The 23469-nt window shown below is 42.2% G+C and overlaps 4 protein-coding genes across 5 annotated transcripts; 3 read left to right on the forward strand and 1 right to left on the reverse strand.

Moving 5' to 3' along the window:
* Positions 1-6421: 6421 nt before the first annotated feature.
* On the forward strand, positions 6422-17233 carry LOC130701654 (growth hormone secretagogue receptor type 1-like). Its single transcript, XM_057523591.2, has 4 exons — positions 6422-6941; positions 12953-13133; positions 15348-15564; positions 15870-17233. Exons 1-4 carry the CDS (start codon positions 6437-6439, stop codon positions 16494-16496), a joined length of 1530 nt encoding a protein of 509 aa, XP_057379574.1. The 5' UTR covers positions 6422-6436; the 3' UTR covers positions 16497-17233.
* A 113-nt stretch (positions 17234-17346) lies between these two features.
* On the reverse strand, positions 17347-20083 carry LOC130701647 (uncharacterized). Its single transcript, XM_059494260.1, is given in 6 exon segments — positions 17347-17969; positions 18028-18169; positions 18234-19697; positions 19867-19979; positions 19981-20019; positions 20021-20083. Coding segments are annotated over 6 exon segments (2211 nt in total). The 5' UTR covers positions 20069-20083; the 3' UTR covers positions 17347-17564.
* Positions 20084-20100: 17 nt separating this feature from the next.
* Positions 20101-23177, forward strand: LOC130701688 (acireductone dioxygenase-like). The gene is given in 5 exon segments (XM_057523630.2): positions 20101-20221; positions 22387-22509; positions 22580-22699; positions 22770-22952; positions 23052-23177. Coding segments are annotated over 4 exon segments (552 nt in total). The 5' UTR covers positions 20101-20221.
* LOC130701687 (aminopeptidase O-like) lies at positions 20230-22357 on the forward strand. Of its 2 annotated transcripts, XM_059494261.1 has the most exons (3): positions 20230-20486; positions 20577-21389; positions 21460-22357. In XM_059494261.1, the coding sequence occupies exons 1-3, from the start codon at positions 20286-20288 to the stop codon at positions 22324-22326; spliced, it is 1881 nt and encodes a 626-aa protein (XP_059350244.1). In that variant the 5' UTR covers positions 20230-20285; the 3' UTR covers positions 22327-22357. The 2 variants fall into 2 exon arrangements, with proteins under 2 accessions (XP_059350244.1, XP_057379612.1); XM_057523629.2 differs by having other exon boundaries at positions 20230-21389.
* Positions 23178-23469: the final 292 nt, after the last annotated feature.

Raw genomic sequence — 23469 nt, forward strand, 5'->3', positions numbered from 1 at the left:
ACAAAAAAAAAAACAAAAAACAAAAGAAAGACGGCGGCAGGGGTTGCAAGAGACTGACGACATGCGTGATGGATGAACGCTTGTCACTTATCATTCGCCTCTTCATTTCGGCTGGCGCGCGTGTCTCTACGTAGTCATCCGTCGAAAAAAAAAAAAACAAAAAACGTAACTATCAACTGGTCATTATCTCGATTTATTAGCCATTCGCCGTGCGGCTTTATAAGGACGAACGCGGCGCGCCCCCCCCCCCCCGATGCAGTCGCATCCACTTTTCTCTCTTTCTTTTTGCAACCCATCGCCAATCGCCTCGAAAATGTAGACATTGCTTCAGTTTTATTTTGGTTTTTGTTTGTTTGTTTGTTTGTTTGTCCACTGCATTTTAGCCATCTTCTTTTGCTTCATCTCTCGCCGCAGATGAAGCAAAAGACATTGCCCCACCCCGAAAAAGTATCGCTCTGTCAAGTGCAGCTAAACTTGTCGATCGCATTGGCTCCGTTTCGATGCATCGATGCTACGGCCATTTCAAACCCCCCCGTCTTCCTTACAGAAATCAAAAGCGCCTTTTTTTTTATGTATTATTATTTTATTTTATTTTTTTTTTTTTGGTCGATGGCCAAAGCTTTTCTATGCGTTCAAGCTGTCGGCTGAATCACGGCAGACAGTGGCAGGCTCACAGCAGCAGACAGAGCTAGAAAAGAAGGCGGATTTGGGGGAGGGGGGGGGACGAGTTTGGATTGTCACACGACGATCAAAAACGAAATGGATGTACGAAAAAAAGAAAAAAAAAAAAAAAAAAAAAAAGACTAGCGAGAAAAGAAGCGAAAAGGAAAGAAGAGGTGCTACTTTCGATATGCTAATTCGATTGATAGAAAAAGAGAGAAGGCGATGACATCCGACCCGTGCGCGCTCTTTTTGTTTGTTTTTTTTTTTCTCCTTTTTTTTTTTTTTTTTTTTTTTTTTTATTTTTCTCCTGCCCCTACACGCCTATGGCTGGCGTCTTATTCATCTGCACAACAGCCAGCGTCCGTTTTTGTTTTTTCCCCTTTTTCTTTGCATCTGACCGCTTTGGGTGAAGGTCAGGTGCTTCGTCTGATTCATCGAGCCTTCGTGTACGTCCACTTTGCATTAGTGTGGTGCGCCTTTTCGACGTCATCGCGTCTATCCCGAACGCGCAACCTTAATAGGTTCTCTTCTTCTCCTTCTCCTTCATCTTCTTTTTTACTGCTCCCCCCTCCTCCTCCTCCTCTTTCTTTTCTTTTTTTTTTTTTTTTTATTTATTTATTTATTTATTTTTTTTTTTTTCTATTTATTTCGTTTTGCTTGTACGCGCCTACTTCTCAATTCTATTATCGTTGTTGTAATAGCCAATGCACTCTTCTCGTACAGAGTGCGGTGGGGGGATGCCCGGCATGGCGACCACCCGCTTCGCTATCCTTTTTCCCCGTTTTTTTTTGTTTTTTTTTTTTTTTAGTTATTCATTTGTTTTTTGTTTTCTTTTCTTTTTGGCTTTTGAACAGTAAAAAAAAAAAAAAAGAAGACGAGGGTTGGGGGGGTGGGGAAAGCAAAAGATGGCTGTTGTTTTATACGTTTTCATGTTTGACTTTGGTGCGTTAGCTACTGCACAGTGTTGTACCACGTATTGCCAAAAGAAATGGGGCCTAATATCGTTAGAACGACGAAAACCGGATTTTTGTTTCATTCAACCCGATAGTAAAAAACAAAAACAAAACAAACATTTCTTTTTTTTTTTTTTTATTTCAATTTTTTGAAGGGGAAGCGGTGCGCTCTTTCACTCCGCCTATTTTCTTGTTGTTGTTTAGTTTAGCTTTTTTTATTTTGATGGCGTTCGGCAGTTGCACTGTGCAGGCTAAAGTAGGCAAACGAATGTTGGGTCGCGGCGCAGAGACAACGTTCGTTTGCCTATTCCATGTTCACTGCTTTGGTTTTTTTTTTTTTTTTGGTTTTTTTTTCTTTTTTCTCGTCAGTCTTTTGTTTGAAATTCGTTTTCAAAACAACAGCAGCAGAAATGTTTGGTGCTCGTGTGCTCGTACGGTTCATCATCATCTCGTTTGACTTGACTTGACGTGATCTCATTTTGACATTTCTTTCGCTGTTGCTCCGTTTCGGCCGCGTGTCGTTTGTCCGTGATCGGCAACGCTGCCAACTTTCTTGGCTTAGATGGACGAGGGGAGCTCCCCCGTTTCTTTCTTTTTTTCATTTTTTGCCCATTTCAACGAACGTTTGCATCGAAAAAAAAAAAAAAAAAAAAAAAAAAAAAAAAAATCTTGTGCCGGAAGTTTTCGTGCGAGCCAATGACGAATGCGGTCTAAAAAAAAAAAAAAAAAAAAAAAAAAACTTTTTTTTTTTTTTTTTTTTTTTCTTCTTTTCTTTGCCTATTGGATTGCAAAGAGAAAGGGATTCCATCAGACGACACCCACGCTGTGTACTTTGGAATCATTTTCTTCCAAAAAAAAAAAAATCTCCTTTCACGGCCGCAGATGATTCATTTTCATTTTGCTCCCTTTTTTTTTTCCCGAGATTTCTTTATACTCGATGAAATAACTTGAAGCCAAAACCACCGACCACACGGCCAATAAAGTCAGACAGTGTGTGTGTGTGTGTGTGTCTGCGTTACACTATATTGAGGTCAGCCAGTCGTCATTCAGTTTCTCACTCACTCGGCCGGTTTTCTGCTTTCCGTTTGTTTCTTTGATTTTTTTTTTTTTTTTTTTTTCGTTTTTTTTGTTTTCGAATCGAGTGACTCAGTCGATCGACGCGCATACCAAATCGGAGGTAAAAGTTCTTTGATCGAGTGAAACATTTGCATCGTCATTAAATGGTTGTGTGTTCTTTTCTTGCTGCTGCTGCTGCGGCGGCAACGTCCCTCTTGTTGGCCTATGGTGATGCGATTGCTATGGTCGAGGTGGGCTGGCCCTGGTGCGATATCCCGACCAAGGCGAGGGCAAGGCAGCGTGATCATCGACGCATTGACTCTCGTATGTTTTGATAACAATCGGGATTACGAGCACATAACATTGCGTCTTGGACGTGACTGTTTTAGCTGCCCTCCTTCCCAACACCCCTCTCTCTCTGCCATCAGGATTTCGTTCAGCACTGTTTGCACACACACACACACACGCACGCACGCACGCACGCAAAACAAAAGACAGTGAGACTGGAGAGAGAGAGAGAGAGAGAGAGAAAGAAAGAAAGAAAGAAAGAAGTTACAGCGCCTCCTGATTTATGATGATGGATTCTGCTTGTGTGTGTGTGTGTTGCAGCGCAGTAAAATGACATGGAGGAGAGGCTTAGCAAAGTCCTTTTCCAACTGGCTGCCAGTTTCGTTTTTGAGCCGAGTGCTAAAGTTGAAAAGAGAGGCTCTTCCTTCTAGTTGGCCATTCGCAACGCCGACACTCCATTTCCCGACGTCTTCTCTGAACCCTATCGCGCGCACCGTTATCTCCAACTCTCTTTCTTTCCTTTCTATTTTTTTTTTTTTTTTCTTGCTCTTTTTTTTGATATTTTTTTTAATTATTTTCTAAAAAGCTGACCGATCGGTCTGCTCGCATACCAATGACCCTTTTTTTTTTTTTTTTTTTTTTTTTTTTTTTTTTTTTTTTTTTTTTTTTTTTTTTTTTTTTTTTTGTTTTTTTTTTTTTTTTTTTTTTTGTTGTAGCCAATCGTTTGCTGTTTCTCATCTCTTTTTTTTTTTTTTTTTTCGCTGAAAAATGTTAAAGAGCCATTCCGAGTCGAAAGGAGAGGAATGTGTTTCTCTTTTAGAGAACGAAAAGTCAATCCCCCGAATGGGTCACGGTAGCACCACCTACTTCCAGCGCTACCGTTTCCCCCTTTTTTTTTCTTTTTTTTTTCCTTTTTTTTCCCTTTTTCGTTTCATTTCATTTCATTGATTTGATTGCCGCCAGTCAGTTGCAATTGTGTTGGCCTTTGCGTTGACAAATGAAAAAGAAGAAGACGTTGCGTGTGTCCGTCGGAGGACTTGGCCCATTTGTTGGGCAGGTCGAGCGCCCAGTTGAACGTGTCTTACTGCGTACAATTCGCGTTTTGTTCGATACGCAGAATCGCCCAGAAACGAAGAAAATCGCTCGTGCTGCTGCTGTTGTTAGTTCTTAGTTGTTAGTTGTGTGTGTGTGTGTGTGTGTGCCGCATTTTGACCTTATTGGAGACAGCCGAGAAAACTGGTCTCTCTTTATTTGTCTTGTGTGTTGAGCCTCCCAAGTCTTTTTTTTTTTTTTTTTTTTTTTTTTTTCAATCCCTATATTAGGAGAGGAGCCAATCAACTGATTGGGACCAATGGCTACGCATTGCTTTTTTTGTTTTGTTGTTGTTTCGTTTGCTTTTTTCGTGAAGCAGCATTAGCCTCAGCGCAGTCTTAGTTTATTCTGCAGTTACTGCAGATACTGTGGCGAAGAGGAAAGAAAAAACAAAAAAAACAATCTGTATAGAGCCAAAAACATCCAAATAATAATAGGAGAACATGCAAAAGCGGAGAATCAAAAAAAAAAAAAAAAAAAAAAAAGAGAAGAATTTCAACAGGAACGGAGGCGCTTTGGTCCTGCGGCCACGTCAAAGATGGATGAGTTTCGGGTGTCTGTTTCTCTTTGGGCCTTTATTATTTTTTTTTCGTGTGGCCATGGCGAGAATTGTGATTGGTATATTAGACTTGCAAAAAAGCATTCACAAACATCAAGAGAAACGAGAACGCTCTCAAGAAAAAATAACAACGAAAGCAAGCGGAATGTTGATTTATTTTTCATTTGGTTGATGTGCGTTGTTGCCTTGTTGCTAAACAACAGCTAATAGTGATAGCCAGAACGGGATACTTTGCCTTCCTTTTGTTTTTTTTGTTTTTTTTTCATTGATGGCAGGGCTATTTTCTGCCAAAGATGTACGAGCATTATCGCCTTTGATCATTGCAGCGCAAGCATATTCAACTGGAGAGAGCATTCGCCCTTTGGGAGGGCAGGATGCTGTAATCAGTCAAGATAGTTGATTGCACTCGCACCATTCGGATTGGCCTTAAAAATACGTTTGTCCGCTCTGGCTGTGTAGCACCCACGACAACAACACACGGTCCATTTCCTTCTTTAAAATGCCAACTTGAAGAGAAAATTACAGTTTTTGCCCCGCACACACACACATGCGGCCAGACGTGTTGAACTGGTTCGCTATTAGCATCCTTCTTTTCACCTGCTCATTGTTTTGGCCTAACATGTCTGCCAGAGTCGATAGCCACGGCTAACAAAACGATGCCGAGCAAGTCCAGTCACACACACACACACACACATCTATCAAGAGAACTTGAATTCTATTGGTCGTCTTATCTCACCTGATTTCCTCTTTTATTTTTTTTTTTTTTTTGTTCCTGGGTTCGTGTCAAATTTTGGTTTTCGATGGCTTTTCCCGTGGTGCGCCAAATACAATGGGCTATTCCGTCTGTTGTGTTGATTGCCAAAATGGCTCAGGAACAAAAAAAAAAAAAAAAAAAAAAAAAAGAAAAAAGATCCAATCAACCACAACAATTTTTTTTTTTTTTTCTTCAGTGATTTTATTCAGAGGCGCTCTTTCCATTTTGTGTGTGTGTGTGTGTGTGTTTCTTCTTCTTAATTCATCTATGCAAGTTGGTGGCTATGCGAGTCAGTGCATTGTCAAACAAAAGCAATTCGTTTTTTTGTTGTTGTTGTTATTTTTTGCTCTTTGTGTGTGTTGCCCAAAGCTACTTGATTTGCTGCACGCACAATCATGTTTCGGCGCCATCTTCTTCTTTTGTATTACCAACAACAACAACAACAACAACAACCCAAAAAATTCATTTTTTTTTTTTGGGGGGGGGGGGGGGGTTTCGTTGTTGTTTAGATTTCTGTTTGGGATACGACCCTTGGTTCGTGATTCCATTTTGGTCTTGCCTTATTGTTTGTTAAGACAGTCGGGACAAAACACAAATCAGAAACAAGGCACGGCTCCCGTTGGCCACTCTGACCTTTTTTCTTCTTCGTTTTTCTTTCTCTTGTTCAATTTTTTTTTTTTTTTTTTTTTTTTGGTATCGTCACATTGCGAAAATAATAAATATATTAAAATGATAAGCCTTTAAGGGGGGGGGGGGAAGAAGAAAAGAAAGAGGGGGACGACGACATAGAATTCCTTTCTTGGGAGAACGGGGGGGGAGAGCACTGGGTATGATAAATGGCGTGACAGTTTAACCCTCGTGCCGACTGCACATCGCGCCTCAACCCGCATCGTTTTTTGATTCATTACTTATCCATTACGGCAATGCTGTCTGTTGCTGTTATTTATCGAGTCACATTCATGTCTCAAACTAGAAATGTCCCCCCCCCCCCTTTTTTTTTTGGTAGCTAAATATTTTCTAAAATGTTTTCATTTGGAACAAACGGTTGCAGGTCATGTGTGATTGAAGGCGATGGCGGCCGAATGGAAACTGTTGATGATGACGACGACCGTCTTGCCACTGCCACTCGTTTGGTGCTCGTCGTCGCATCCGCCGTGGTCGTCGAGTGCGTCGCTGCCATCGACGCTCTTCTTGGCCTCGACGTCTGACCCGCTGGACGATGATTTTGTCGACGCTGTGTCTGGCAACGGGACAATGATGTCGACGAGCCACTACGAGAGGAGCAATTTGTCGTCGCTGGGTGCGACGGCCGACGACGTCTTGGACGACGAACGCTTCCCGGCCTACATCAGTTTGTTGATGATGTTGTCGTGCGGTTTGATTCTGGTGGTTGGACTCGTCGGCAACTGCCTCGTGCCCGTCGTCATCTGGAACAATCGCGACTTGCGCAATTCCACCAATCTCTTCCTGCTCAACTTGAGCCTGGCCGACATCCTCGTCCTCTGCGTCTCCATGCCGACCGTCCTCATCGAGATCTACGAGCGACGAGACACCTGGATCTTTGGCAAAGTCATGTGTAAGTTTATTTATTTATTTATTTTTTTTTTTTTTCCTCACTTGCCTTTTTTCGTTCGTTCGTTTGTTCGTTCGTTCGTCTTGTTTCGGCGCCCACCACCTGCCGTTCTTTAACGTCATTATCCGACGTGAAACGTCTACGGCCGATATGAAAGTCGGCCGCTTCATTCATCGCAACGCAACGTTAAATGAAAAAAAGACGAGTCGCTTTTGAATAGCGAAACGAGTACCGCTATATATATAGCTAGTGGGATCGTTGTTTCAGAATAGAAATAGATGCGTGTGTGTATTTATATACGTAGGCCATATAGAAGACACGCTAGTCGAGTGTAGGGATCGTATTTATACGGCAGACGGCAACAGGCAACAGGCTGCAGGCAGCAGGCAGCAGGGATGGTGGGACGACGTTGGAAATTGAATTGAAGCTCTTTTGGCCCAACTGATGGCGGATGATAGTCTCCCGGTATAATCATTGCCCCACCGCCCGTTATTACATTTCGTTTTGATGATGTTATGATGGCAGGTTCTTTTTCTTGTTTGTTTGTTGTTGTTTTGTTTAGTTTTTGTTTAGTTTTTGTTTTTTGTTTGTCCATTTTGATTTGCGGACAGAGAGAGAGAGAGAGAGAGAGACTCGAGAAGAGGGAGGAGGGCCATTTGACACTGTCGTTGTTTGGGTCGTAAAATGAAAGGCGGTCTCCAAAAGAGTCAACTGAAATGAAACTTCTTTTGTCTTGTTTTTGGTAGTGGACGTAGCCAAATGGCACTCATTTCGCCAGAATTACACCAACAACAACAGCACCAAAAAGTCCTTCTCTATTTCTTTCTTCTTCTTTTTCTTCTTCTTCTTCTTCTTCTTCTGCTTCTGCTTCTTCTGCTTCTTCTGCTCTTTGGCAGTTGTGCGTGTAGCCCGGCGTTACCTGTTTTTCTCTTTGGGAAGGTTCGCGTTTTTTTTTTCTTTCTAAAAACAAAAGAAAAAGAAAAAGAAAAAGAAAAAGAAAAAAATCAAATGAAAATGACTGGGCAAAGAATAGCTGGGAAGAATATGTATGCGCAGAGAGGCAACGTCAACCAGGAAACACCCAGAAGCAGAAAACGAGCCCCACGAGTTGGCGATTGTTTCTGGTGGCTGGTGGTTGTCATCGTCAATGAGCTAAGAGAAATTGGATTACGCAAACAGGTTTCCTTTGTTTTCGTCGCTGCTGTAATATGGAGATTTTCACATTCACGCCGACCACACACGCACACACGGACGACAAATATTTCAACTGTCATTGTAAAACTCACAAAAAAACAAAAAAAACAAAATCCTATCCCAAAAGGATAAAACAACAAAAACAAAAAACGATCATCGAGTCAAAATAGAACAAGATCAAGGGCCTTATAAGTTCAAAAAAACAAACAAAAAAAAAACAAAAAAAAAAACATTCATCAAAAGTGATCGGATCGGCTGAATTGCCAATGAATTTGGGCCATTTTTCATTTCTTTCTTTATTTTTTATTTTTCAGAAAAATCAAGTCAAAGTCGATTTGAATAATGCGAGGTGTCCAACTGTCATCGCGACCTGTTTCACTCGACTGAGAATCGACTTGATTATAACTTTTGTAACTTTTTTTTTTTTTCTTATCGGGATTTCTTTTAATGCCAAACCAATCAGTGCGAATGCGTTCAAAGTTTTCCAGCTGAACGCGCCGTTATGTTCAGTAGTTTTGCGCCCGTTGTTTGGTGCTAATCAGCTTGTCGACGCCGAAAGTTTCATCGTTTGCAACTGCTGCCCTGGCTGCGTATGTTTGATAGAGTTTACACGCGCCCAATCATGTCGCCATTATTCATCGGCTACGTAAATAACATGCACCAAAGTTTAACATCAATTTGAGCCGCACTAGTCGACAAGCCTTTTCATGTGTGTCTGCAATTTTTTTTGGCTTAGACGCGTTACATGTTTACAGTAGAAGACGGGGCCCGCTCGTGCGGCCCATACGTTTCGATGCTGGTAAACAACAGTTTTGCCTTTGTATATGTATACAGGATGAGGGTGGAGAGGGCGGGCTGAATCATGTTTATATCCAACGCCGTTTTATGGCATTTTCATCTTCATTTTCTCATCTCTCACGCAAAAAATAGCATTTGTTTGTTTGTTTTTTACGACTTTTTCCTTTTTTTTTTTTTTTTTTTTTTTTCCATTTTTGGCCGTTTCGTTTTCGTCTTATTGAAATTGTTCATCATTTTGTCGACGTCACCGGCGTCACGACCTTTTTTTTTTCTTTTTTTCTCTTTCACTGTCATTTGTATTGGAATCGTCATTTAAAAAGAAACGAAAGAAAGGGCCAAGAAAGACACGACCTGTCGAAGGGGAAGGAGACGATGGGTGCCATTCGATTGCAAAGCAGGACGCTCTTTTGTCGAGTCAGGGACGCAACAAAACGGACGACAATTGCGTGAATGGGCGACGGCTTTGTTTGGAACGCGGACTTGCCGCATTTACACACAGACAACACATAAAAACTCAAGTTTTTGAAAACGAGAAGAAACAAAAAAGAAGGCGAAACAAATGACATGCTCGTTTCGATCAGATGGCGTTTTTGGCTCGGGCATTTGCTGGCTCACGCACCGTTTCCTTTTTTTTTCGCTTTTCGCTCGGTGCGTAATCGACTGTATTTTACTTCATGTCAAGTTGTTGTCTTCTCTTTCGTTTTTTTGTTTTTTTTTTCTTTTCTTTTTCTCTTTTCTCGCTTCAAAGCGACAAACACACAATAACAAGTGGGATTTATGGCTGTCGGCTCTCAATATTCCACGTTTGTCTGTGCGGCTGTCCGTAGACAACGCACGCCGCAACGCAACCGCCGTCTTTTTTTTTTTTTTCTCTTGTCCGATGTGTGTGTCTCTTTGCTTGCGAACGAAAAAGAAACGCTAAACGTCGTTTCTCCACAAGGCGAACGCATCGAAAAAAAAAAAAAAAAAAGGTGGACGCCAGGTGTGTCGGCGTCTGCAGTAGCGTAGAGAGGCGATGGATGCGTGGCGCAGGACGGGAAGGGACAAAACAACAACAACAACAACAAAAAAAAAAGTGACAAATTTCATTTGAATGTGTGGGTCACACGTCGTGACTTGCCAACTCTTTTCCTCAGTCTGAATAATTGAAACCGATGCTTCAAAAAAAAAACAAAAAAAAAGCAACATGTCGAGTTAAAAACGAAAAGTCCAACAGCAGCAGACGATGCCATACACTGATAATTATGTTGAGGAAAAGGCAACTGTCCCGGCTGCACCAACAGCAACGATCCGCAATGCAATATCTCCTCCCATTCTCCTCCCCCTTCAAAAAAAAAAACCCAAAAAACTATGCGTTGTTTTTTGAATGCGACACACATCAAATTCAAAAAAAAAAAAAAAAAAAAAAAAAACTACTTCGCAATGGGGGAAAAAAAACCGTTTTTTATTTATTTATTTTATTTTTTTTTTGTTCGCCAAAAACGAGATCGATCATGCGCGTTTTGTGACACTTTTGCCATTGGAAAAACGTTCGTTGGCCGTAGAAGTGACGGACACGGCAATAGACGAGAGAGTACGAGATCGCATTTGTCGTGTATGCTTCGATAAATTGACTGATCGCTTATTGAATGGAGATAAGGGTCGCCAAGAAGATGAAGAAGAAAGGGCAGTGACTGGGCGGATTTTTTTTTTCGTTTTTGTCTTGTTTCATTGGCCGAGGTTGTTGAACCAAGTTCATCTCAAAACATTTTCCCATTTCTCTGTTGCGCCTCGCATTTCGTTTCTCCTTCCCTATCTCGTTGATTTGAATGATGAAATTTGAATGATAACTTCGATCGATCATTGCGCGAGACGACTGGGAGCAAGGCAATGCACATCAGTCGTGAAACTATGACGAGATAACATATTGCATTACACCCAAAACGCTATCCGTCTACAAGAGTGTGGCTTTTTTTTTTTCTTCTTCTTCTTCTTTTGCGTACACATGTACAGAAAAGAATCCAATTCAAAAAGCAAAAAAAAAAAAAAAATGGCCTCCGCTTTTGGTGTATCCTTCTCGATGAATATCTCATGAGTTGCAACTGCCGCCTCTTGTTGTTGTTGTTGTTGATGCAGCCCCATCGAGACTGTTCGTTTCCAGTTTGGCCTCTTGCACTCACGCCAAACACAACCATTGCCGATAGATTGTAGAACATGAAAAAGAATTGACTCGCAACTCTTGACAATTCTCACCTTTCTTTGCCATTCGCATCCAAGTATTTATGACTTTTAAGGGGGGGGGGTGGAGGATCGGAGAATGAAGATAACCTCTCTCTTATCGACGGCCATCGTACAACTCACCCATGACCTTTCTTTTTCGTTGAAAACATTATTCTACGGCCTTTCTATCGCCATTCTCGCGCACGATAAAACTTGGCAGTCGCACTTTTTTTTTTTTTTTATCGTCATTCCTCTATATACTTTGGGCTACCTCTACGTAATAATAACAACACTCGACAACAAAAAGAAAAAGAAAAAGAAAGAGAAAAGGGAAAATAAGTAGTACACTACTAGTATGTAAAAGGTTGTGGAATGACATTAAGCCATACCTTCGGCCCCCCCCCCCCCCCCCCTACGGAGCTAGCCGCTGTAGTAGAGTTGCAAAATGCATCGGCCAGCCCCGTGCGGGAGTCGTTTGGAAATCGAATTAGACCCGTATACACTTAGATCTACCCGTCCTGCCTTTTGTGGATAACGTTAGGAAAAAAAAAGAAAAGAAAACTCGAGTTCTTTTTTTTTCGTAACTGGCTTTATTGTTTATAGTTGGGCGAGTGGAAGGGAGAATGACAACGGTGCGTTTGAAATGAGGATGAGATGCGAGTTATCTACCGTGTTATTGTGTACTTGATGGCGGCCCTAATCAAAACTCTGATGACACGAAAAAGAAATATGGGAAAGATTGCAGATGCCTTTAATCAAAACGTTTTATAAATAATGCAATGAATGTCGTGCGGCGTACGGAGTAGTGGCTACCAAGGCTGCGATGGAATCTCATCTAATCAATTATGTTGTCCCCCGCTTGTTTTTTTTTTTAATTTTTTTCAGCGCTCGTTGGATGTTTCTAGTTCCAACTCGATGGGCATGACGGACAAAAAAAAAAAAAAAAAAAGTGGATAGAAACCCTTTGTTTGTTTTTAATTCTTCCGCCATCTAACAAGAAAATGAATCATTTTTGTTGTTGTTGTTGTAGTATTCTTTTTCGGCGCATTTGAGTCCAGTTTGAAACCGAGTGGGAAAGGGTGGGAAAAGAAAAAAAAATGCGGCTATGTGTTTTTGCGTGTCAGTTTGATGGCTGAATTCCACCGGCTGAAACACCTTTGCACGCACACCCGTAACTCGCAATTTTCGTCTTGTTGCAAAGGAAAATTAGCATTTTTCGCGTCATCCTTCTCACTTGGTGAATCAAATTCCAACCATCGCCGTACGGTACGATCGGCACGACGATCGTATCCGGGTACATTCCTTTTCTTTATGACTATCGACTTGTTTTGCCAACAAATCAATCACGCATTCGCATTCTATGCCATCGATTGCAAAAAAAAAAAAAAAAAAAAAAAAGTGTTCAACTCGAGTGGAATTTGCTTTTGGGTGTTCATTGTTCCCCCCCCCCCCCATGCAAATTTTAAGGGGCATGGCCAACATGATGCCGACACCGTAATAATAGATGCAGAGGTTTTTTTTTTTTTCTTTTATCGCCGTGTTTTACAACAGCGACAACAACAGCAGAGTCATAAAAAGCCGATAGTTTAAATATGGCCAATGGAATGGCTTTTTAATCAGCAAATAAATTCAACGAAATCAACGCCGCTGGGCCTTTATTGCAAACAAATATTTAGACAATTTTTTTTTTGGATGGCAGCTCGTTATGGCGCATAAAACTGGCCGCAGTATTTAAAAAAAAAACGTTGCGGTTGACTTTCGTCGTTTTTTTTTTTTTCATTGAATATTGAATGAACATTTATTGTTGATGTTGTTTGGTGCAGGTAAACTGGTGCCCTTTGTCGAGCTGACGGTGGCCCACGCGTCCGTCTTGACTATCCTGGCCATCTCGTTCGAGCGCTATTACGTCATCACTCGACCGTTGAGGGCCGGCTACACTTGCACCCGCATGAGAGCCCTCTTCATCATCCTGGCCATTTGGATACTAGGATGCCTCACCTCCAGGTACGTCAGTAACGAATGATTTAGGCGAAAAACAGATAATGAGCGGACTTTGTGTTTATTTGCACGTCCATCACGTTCCGCTTTTCACACCCCTCCCTTTTGATGAAACAAAAAAGAGCGGCGAGGCTGTGTGTTTAGTAGACGCCACTTTCTATCAGTGTCGACATGGTTGAAAAAGTCTATCAACCTTTTGCGTATTTTTTCATGTCGATCATTAATGCGCCACTTGCATCAGAGCGTTACCGTCCGGCGTTAAAAATCCGTCGGCGAGCGGCTATTGACGTTTTGGCGGTCGATTTCATTTCTTTTGATTTTGATGCGGCGAAGGGGAAAGAAAAAAAAAACAAAAAAAAAAAAGAAAAAAACAAATTCGAAATGTTGCCATTTCTTTCGGCTAGTGGGACATTCTGACCCGTTCCTCGGGGAGTGCTTAAAAGAGGTTTGAGGTCGTGAGCGCACACACAGACACACAAAAGCCAGCGCCGTTTCTATAACTCTGAAATGGTCTGTAGGTGTTGACGACCATCATCACGTTTTTCATCATGTTCCATCCAACTCGCCCTTTTTTAAGTTCTTTCTTTCTCTTTCCTCTCAAATGTCTGTTGTGTTGATATTTTCCTTAACGCCCCTCAGCAGCACTTCAATCACACAACGGGTTTATGAATGATTAGAAATCCCCGGTTGAACCGGCGGTCGAAACGCATCATCATCATCATTATGTTGATGATCATCATTAACTTGCGAGAGTTCAGCCGTCGCCATTGTCTTGTGTGTGTGTGTGTGCAAGAGACAGAACTCCCGACATCACACATAAAACTAAAAAAAAAAACAGAAAAAAAAAAACAAAACAAACGAAAAGGTAATAAAGATGATGGCGGTAGCTCATCAGATGCTGGCCATGATCCTTTTTATTTATTTTCATTTTTTTGTGTGTGTTGCGTGTTTGTTATTGCGACTGGCGCCGGACAGAGAAACATTCCTTTTTCGCCTCGTAAAACCATTTGATAGATGAGCCAACGTGAACCACGCCTACCCAACCCTCTAAAAAAAAAAAAAACAACAACAAATGGAAACAACTCTGCAGAGAAATGATTGACGTTTGCCTTCGATACGTATATAGGGTTTCGCCCATATACAAGACAAGAAAACAAAAATAAATAAATGGAGGAACGACGTAGCAAAAAGGAATAGAGCGATGTTTAATGATGGCTCTCTGGACAGTCCGACTTTGTTTGACTGTTGCTGGCACGGATGGACCACTCGAGTTGTTTTTTTTTTTCCGACAGACAGATGACGTCAAACTCAAAGGTTTTGAAAATCGGATTGCAGCGTCGAGATGGTCGTCGTTTCTTATCTCGACCATTATAGAACATTCCGTTTTTGTTTTTTTTCTTCTTCTATTTTTCTCCTTTCGGCGAAATGGAAGACTTTGATTTTGTTAAATCACTTTGCTGTCCATGTAGTCTCGTTGCCTGCAGGCTGCTGGGCCCGTTCAGCGTGACAGTTGAGTAGTTGACGTGTGCCAACTGCCAAATTCGAAATGTTTGCCATGGAAGTTTGGCCCTCGTTGTTCGCCAATCTCACACTTTGTCATGCATCTCTTCACGTCAGCCACGTTTGCGTTTGAGAATGTGTCAATGTTTCCAGTGCGATTTGTTTCTATTGACAAAGACGGCCCACCATTTGGCCAAACAGATTCGCTATCGAAGTAGCAAATAAAAACGGGTAAACAAAATGGTCACCCGGCTAAAAGCAGATGGAATGATGCGTATGCATTTCGCATTTTGAGAAAGAAGATGAAACGAAACGGCCGCCCAAGCTTTTTCTTTTTTTAAGATTCCCTGCCGGTTGTTATTCGGCATTATACGTAGCCGCTGGTTGCATACGTGCGGGGCTTAGGCTGCGTTTTGGGCTGCTATACATACAGCAGCAGGGGAGAGGTCATTCCAACGGAAACGTGATGAAACTACTCTATGAGTAGCCCAGTCTTGTGTCGTCTCTGTGTGCCCGATTCTGTTTTAATCCGCTTTCAAAAGCGAGCAGCTTTTGCGCCATTTGTCCCCTCTGCATAAAACGTGAATTTTGTTTTAGTTTTGCTTTCTTTTTTTTTATTTGTATTTTAGACACTACTTAAAAATGAATTTTGTTTTTTTTGTTTTGTTTTGTTGTCTCTTTTGTGGTCTCTTTTCGGCGGGGATTTTGCGGCGACTGCAGTCCGATGTTGTTCATTGCCAATTATTTGGAAGAAGATTCGGCTGGATCATCAGCCGGCTGCGTGACACAAGCCAACACATTTTGGCCCATTTTTTATTTCATGTCGGCCATCTGCGTCTTCTTCTTCTTCCCGCTCATCGTCCTCGTCCTCATCTACACCGTCATCGCCCGTCACTTGGTCGCCGACCCGTGCACCGCCTCCAATCATCGCATCCAGGTCGGTTCCAGCATTTCTTTTCTCTTCTCTCCATCTCTCTCATTTCGAGATTAGGTTAAAGCTGGATTTATGCACTGTACACACTTCCTTATTGTCTGTCATAATCAGTAAAAACCCATTGGGGACGTATCAGTAGAAATTCCTTAACCGCTGCTTACCTAAATAAGACGGCCTTCTTTTATCCTAAAGTGCGATTTCAAATCACAATCAAAGTGATGGATGGCTGACATTTACAGGGAGGGAATGACTAAGGCATCAAAATGATTGTGATCGAATGTTCTGTTGATTTTGTAATACGCAAAAAGGTGCAGACGTCGGCGTCGGTAGCGGCCGGAACCGACGGCGTCAACCCCAATTTGAGGGCCAGGCGCCAGGTGGTGACGATGCTGGGCACGGTTGTCGTCTTCTTCTTCATCTGCCTCCTGCCCTTCCGCATTTTCACCCTGTGGTTCATCTTGGCGTCGGACGAAGACATTGAAAACTTCGGCATCGAGACTTATTACCACGTCCTCAACTTTTGTCGAGTCATGTTCTACCTCAATTCGGCCATTAATCCCATCTTGTACAACGTCATGTCCTCCAAATTCCGCACGGCCTTCCTCAAAGCGCTCGGATTCAACTGGGCCGGCAGACGGAAGCGACTGCTCCGACATTTGAGCCGACAGAGCACCTTCAATACGACAACCACGTCCGGCACCGCTTCCGGCACCACCACAAGCAGCGAACATCAACTCATCAAGCGGATGACCAAAGAGGATCTACTCGTGGCCGCCAATAATCAACGGCCCGTCATGCAAAAGTACGGACGCCAAGGAAGCTGTACGGCCGCCAGTCGGGCGTCCAGCAAACCTTTGTTGACCGTCACGCTTTCGACGACGTCCACCAGTATGGCAGGTAATCCGGCCGATTCGTCATGCGACAGCCACGTCTGAGTTCGTTTCGGGAACGAAACAATTTTTGAAGACAAAAAGAAATTAGAGGAAAAAAATTGATGGATCTCAACTAAAAAAAAAAAAAAAAAAAAAAAAAGGAATAATTTCTTCAGTCCCATTTTCACTGAAGAGATGCAAACCAGGAAACAAAAACAAAAAAAAAACAAAAAAAAACAATTGCTGTGCACAATTTTGACATTCTTTTTTATCTTGCAACTAATTCTTTGACTGTTTAACCTTATACTATGATAATGCATAATTATGGGTGTACCTCATTCATTAATCCCTATAATTCTTATTGAGAAACACTTGACAGTTATCTACAGAGCTGCATGATGTACTAAAAGAATTTTTTTCAGGGCTTGTTAGGTCACCTGAAATCAATCAGCAGGTGTTTCACCAATCGTCATGAAAATATCTATCAATCCATCAACATATTTACTTTTAAATCGTAATGATTAAGGCCAGTGAAAATGAGAAACAAAAATGAAAAAATGTATTGTACAGTACGTTGCCATCTGATTTGTTGAAGCTGTGATGATGCCTGAGAACAAGAAACAAACACACGCTACACATTATTTTACTATTGCAAATATATATATAATCTTTAATTTATATCCCCTTCCCAACAGTGTGTCTTACGTCATACCCGATTTGCATTATTTCATTCTTACTTTGTGTTTCTTCTCTTGTTCATTCAATGTTACTACACAATCAAATATACAATTCCGATCGCGCGCCAGTCAATAGGTTTGCGGAACAGCTGGTGGCCCCCAAGACGTGAATTATTTCACCTTCTTGCTTTGACAGTTTTCGTGTTTTTTCTCTTTTTTTATTTGATCCCAGTTTCACAATATTTGAAGTATCACAGTCACAAAAGCTGTTAGAGACGGAAAAAAAAGCACAAAAACTGTAAAAAAAAAAAAAAAAAAAAGAAAAAATCAACCAAACAAACAAGAAAAGGTTATTAACAGTTGGTACGTTGTACAATTAATCAGCTGGAAATGTTTACGGTTGGCGAGAAGAGAAACAAGAGAAAGATTGCAGAATAATTGTATCGTTCTCTATTCAAACGAGGAGGTAATCCTTGTAGCCTCGAATGCTCTTGATTTGTTTCTTGAGTAATTTCACGAATTCGGTCGGCTGGATGAGAATACTGACAGCCTTGCCGACGGCATTGAGCCGATCACGTGCCTCGCCTTCCTTGGAGCAAAGATTCAGTGGCCGGCCATTGATTTCAGTCAGAGTCCAGGAGCAAGACATTGGTGACGTCGACGACGCAGAAGAGGACGACATTAACGGATTCATGGCTAATGGCGGGACGCCCTGTTGCGCTGCCAATCCACCTGCTACAACTTCGCGGATCTCGGCACCTCCGCCGGCTTCCGTAACGATCCCGAGACTTTGACCTTCGGCCTCGCGTCGTAGGTGAAACACCCGACCAAAAGGTATTCGTCGAACTATAAATTCAATCTTGAATCCAACTGAGGATTAGTTTAGTGTCACGAATCAAGTAGTATACGAGATTTACCTGGCCGGAAGATTCATTCTTGATCAACCGATTGACGTCAATAGAAGACGAGACATTGCAATGGCTGACGCGCATGATTTGATCTCCTATGTGGAATACGTTGTACAACAATGGCTTCTCTTTTTGCCTCCATCCGGCCACCCTGTAAAGATTTCAGCAGGTGATGAGTAACATTTCGGAGAAACAAATGAAAGACGACAAGCTACCAAACGGTGCCGAGGGCGTCGATCAAAGCTATGGTATTGAGACAGTCCCTCTTTTTCAGAATGATGCGAACGCCAGCTGGATGTTGCATTTCCATACGCAGACGGGCGACTTGACGCTCTTTCAGCGAATAACCCGTATCTCCACCTGGGCCGTGGTTGGCGTTGACCGGCTGCAGAGCTGCGCCGTTCGGTTGATGGCTGGACGGAGTCGGGCGGAACAGAGGACTGCTGTGTCGCGTGCCAAGCGGATGGTGGGAACTCGAAGGCTGAGGGGTTGAGGCAGCAAAAAGTGGCGGTGGCCTAGGTAAAAGAACAAGACCCCCCTCTCGTCCCCCGCGGCCAGGCGCCGGTTGTAGCAGTAACGGTGGAGGAGGAATCGATCGTGGCATCGGGTGAAGATGTTGATGTTCTTGCCCCATGCTCATCGTGCGTCTCAATCCATCCCGCGTTCGTTGTTGCCCATGAACAATGTGCTGTGTGAGCGGATGGAGGTGATGAGATGGTGTCCGGACGACCACCCCGTGATCACCTGGTGCGACAGGTAATTCGGGAAGCTGCCTACCACTGTGTAGTCGATGGCTAACAGCAGCAGGAATAGGCGACGTCGTTGGGGCAGAGGCAGCTGCAGGGGTAGAATTAAATATGGCTTCGTAGCTATTTTCTATTTCGATGGATTCTCGTAATGAACTGGGAGCGCTGGCGATGCGAACACGAGTCGAAAACATGCTGGGCGGTGCTGGAGCGGCGTTCGAGTCGAGGATGAATACTGGATCATCTAATATGTCTTCGTTAACTGAAATGACGGTAACGTGTGACGCAGCGGCCTCTTCGGCGACAGTCGTCTGAACTGTTGTGACCTGCGATTCAACGGTATCGGCGTAAAGGACGTCCACAACTTGCTGCTGATCGGAACGTGTTTCATTCCTGCTGGCTGGTGGAAGTGGAAGGGGCGAATTGGGATCTCTGGTCGATGAATGGCTGGCGTTGGGCGGAGGTTTGGCAGCTTCGGGCAGAGGAGAATAAAAGTTCTCTTTCGGTTCGAGCACACCAATGTCGCGAAGACGGTTTCTGAGGACGTCCACCCATTCATTCATCTGTTCTCGAGATGAAGCACCCAGCCGAAGAACAGTGCACTCTCGACAGGTAACAACAAACTCAAAGGTGTCACCTTGGACAGCGATTGAGTGTGACACATGCATGCAGTGGACCAGCGAGGTGGCCCACAGTGGCTGGTGTGATGGTGTGGCTTTGGGTTCTGTGTAGAACTCCAGGAATGGCTGGATGTCATCGTGTATGCAGAAAAGGGCCCACAAACGTTCATACTTTTTACCAAAGAGGAGTCCTCTTCTGTCACCGGGGAACGAAACACCCTTGAGCCAGCCTGCTTTGTAGACTTCTCTCACAGAGAAGGGTGGAATGTTTTGTTGAACTGGGGGATTAGCTTCCCCATTGCTGTTTGCCATTCTTCTGAAAAATATACAAAACTTTAGTAATGTGCAATTGTAATCCGTAAACTGATTTCTTGCAATACCGCTACTACTAAAGAAAACCGATAACCTGATTCCGATAAACAAGTGTGGTCATGTCGCATGCGTCACGCAAATAATAACAAAGCAAAAACCAAACCGGGTACCTACGAAGCTGTTGAAGACCCACAAGTGATGGTTCCTCACAGAACAATGTCAAACAACGGCATGGTTGCAAAACAATGAGATTCCCATAAGTCGTAACTCGACATCCGGAATTTTCTCTTCTTTTTGTTTGGACGTTTGTGAAACCAAACAACACCGATTTCTTGATCCACTTTCCTTTTTGCAGACAGATTTTTCCGCCATCTGATAGTTTCCTTTAGAACTAATCCAGTTCACTAGCAGCCGACGTCGCATTTAAAAAATAGAGCACGGCTAGCGTGGGCGCCTGAAATCTTCTTAGAAGCAGGTGGCTATTCGAAGGGAAACGTAATTTTAAAACATTTAAAAGTTTTAAAGGTAAATAAGAGTTTTTTTTTTATTCGTCTTTTTGTCAACGAGAGATTAGAACAATTATTTTGACATGAGCTGCCATGACAATTTAGATCTTCCGCTGCTCAGCTTGGGAAGTGATTACAAAGTAGAACATTACATGTTGAGATTGACTTGTGACGTAGAACAGCGATGTTTTAGCGGTGAGGTTTATGTGTTTATCGAGCAAGTTGGGTCAGGGTCAACCCTAACTTTAGATTTAAAAGATCTACACATTGATACAGTTGAAGAAGTGAATGCCGATGAGGAAGAAGTATCAACCCTCTTAGATAGTTTTGACAAACGGAAGAGTAATGAATTGTTTATTTATTGGACTTCAAAGAAAGAGAGACAAGCATTAAACCCAAGCTTGGAAAGTTGGTGTATCAAAGTTGAAAACCTCCAAAAGAAAAAAGCTGTTCTTTGTTTTACTTACCGAACAAAGCCAGAAGGTAGTTCAGTGTCCTGGTTTCTTGATGACGATGGGAAATGTTGCTGCCTTACTACAGGAAGCTTAGTCAACAATAGATCTCTCTTTCCTTATCAAGATGCACCAACACTGATGGCTACCTGGCAGTTATTATTGCAAGTGCCCAGTGGTTTCGTTGCAACTACTACTGGTGATGACAGAGGATTTTTAACCGATATGGGCATTTATTTTTACACATCTATGCTACTACCACTGTCTACATTTGCTCTTGCAATCGGAAAATGGAAACGTGAAGAGATCCCTTTTCATTTGGAATCGAAAACACCCGATGATAGAATAATAGAATGTCGACATCCGTATTACCCTTGCCCTTTCGCCCATTCAGACTTTGCTGGTCCTGAAATCCCTTGTCAAATGTTCTATTCGAATTCCTGCGATCCATCGCTATTTAAGGATTACATTCCTTCTTCGATTGAAGCCATATTTCACATCTTGGGAAGACATGTTGTCCCGAAACTGGATTTTGTAATCATGCCTCGGTCAGTGACTTGTCTTGGATTCGCTTCTCCGGGATTAATTTTGATCTCGCCCAGTATTCTTTACGGCCATTCACCAATGTTGGCTAGACTAGGCCATGAAATTAGCCACTCTTGGTTCGGCATTAATATCGGGCCTAAAAATTGGAATGAAGAGTGGATCAGTGAAGGCTTTGCAACGTTCATGGAGGTAATTTTTTTAAATGATTTTTTAAATCGTATTTTCGCATTATTTCGTATTCGTTTTTTTTTTGTTATAGGATGTGGTCGACTTGAAGATGTCCAAATTTGCTCGTCGAAGTGAACTCATGGAGCTGAAAGCAATTAATCGATATCAGATTCTAAAGTCGGACTGTCAGAATGTGGATCCGTTTCTTCAAAGTGTCAGTTCATTGAATCCGGAAACTAATGTTGTGATCAATGGATTGCATCGGGATAAAACAGTCTCGCAAATACCCTATCTAAAAGGTTATTTTTTCCTAGTCCAATTGGTCAAAATTGTTGGCTTAGACCCCCTCCTGGTAGCTCTGAAATGCTATGTTGAATATTTTCACGGTTGTTTGATAACAACAACGGAGTGCGTCGATTTCTTTTGTCATCAGTTTCAGCAAAAGGAAGAGATTCGTCATCATTCCCAGCTTTGGCTGTACAATTCATCCTTGCCCGAATGGAAACCTGAATTTTCCACCATGAACATTCTTGATGCACAAGTCACTCAACATCTTGAATATTGGAAGCGGCCAAGAGGAAATCCACCTTTATTTCCTTTTGCCCAAGCCATGCCTGATCAAGTGCTTGCTTTATTGGATCGCTTATTGGAACAAGAAAGCAAGTTGATATCCGCGAAAAGCGTGCGCCTTCTTATGGGTCACTACGAGCCTCATTTAATTAATGCGGATACGCACCATCGAGCTTGTGAATTGATTGTTGCCCAGCAATGTGCTAGGCTATTGCCAATGGTTCGCGAGTTTTTACTGCAGCATCCGGCCATGGGCGCTTATCTTTACGGAGAACTTGTCCACACTAATCGTCCCCAGTTTCAGACCGTTGCTAGGGAAACGTATCTTCACCTAGAAAGCAAATTGGACACCAATTTCAAAACTATTATAAGAGACCTTATCTTCTAGCGACTGAAATAAATATGTATTTATCTTTAATCTTTCATTTTGTGTGTTGTTTCATTTAAGATGGTCAGCGCCTGGTATATGGACGACTCTGATGAGGATCAGCGTTTGGATCACCAGAAAAACCCACCCCAACCGGTTGACATGAAAGATCTAGTCACGCTAACTGGAGTCCTTTACTGGAAGGTTAGTATTATTATTATTATTGTTTTCCTCTTTACAGCATGGTCAATCTTGTTGCTTTAACTCGTTTCAGCTAAACCTCGATTCTTATGAGGAAGACGGTGTACTTGATAAAATCAAGAAAGATAGAGGTTATACCTACGAGGATGTTATCGAAATTTCACCCGAGAAATTGCCCAATTACGAAGAAAAGGTATAAGGCATCCTAACTGTCATAATTTTATTGAAAACGCTAATTTCATTTTTAAAAACAAATGATATAGTTAAAGATTTTCTTCTCGGAGCATTTGCATACTGACGAAGAAATTCGTTTCGTATTGAGTGGATCCGGCTTCTTCGATGTGAGAGACGCCAAAAATGATAGCTGGATTCGCATCAAAGTAGAAGCTGGTGATTTACTCGTTTTGCCGGCTGGCATTTACCATCGTTTTACCCTGGATTCCTTGGTTCGTTATTGCGTCATTTGATTTTTCTCTTAGTCTCCATTCATTCAACTTAATTCAAACGGTTTATAATTCTGTAATTTTTTTTGGACTTACCCGTAGAACTATATCAAGGCCAAGCGTTTCTTTGTTGGTGAACCAATCTGGACACCATACAACCGACCAGCTGATGAAATGCCTGCCCGCCGTGATTATCTGGCATCCGTCCGAGCCTAACTGACCAAGTGATACTTATCTTTATTTTTCTATAATATCAGTAGATTTAATTAGCCCTAATTGATCATGTAATACTCTCCTTACTGCTGTTATTGACTGGTTGCTACACTGGTCTTTTATTCTCCAATTAAAATTTGGCTCAAAAGCAACGTGTCAACCTTCTAGAATCGACGGGCATTTGATTCAATGCCAATTTTTGAGAATTGAAGGAGGTCGTAGCCAAAAAAAAACAAAATTGTGAAAGTTACATATAATTGTTGCCTGAAAAGCCGCTCTCAGCAGATTGAAAACCAGATTATTGGCT

Source organism: Daphnia carinata, chromosome 2 (assembly GCF_022539665.2).
Source record: "Daphnia carinata strain CSIRO-1 chromosome 2, CSIRO_AGI_Dcar_HiC_V3, whole genome shotgun sequence".
Taxonomy (NCBI): domain Eukaryota; kingdom Metazoa; phylum Arthropoda; class Branchiopoda; order Diplostraca; family Daphniidae; genus Daphnia; species Daphnia carinata.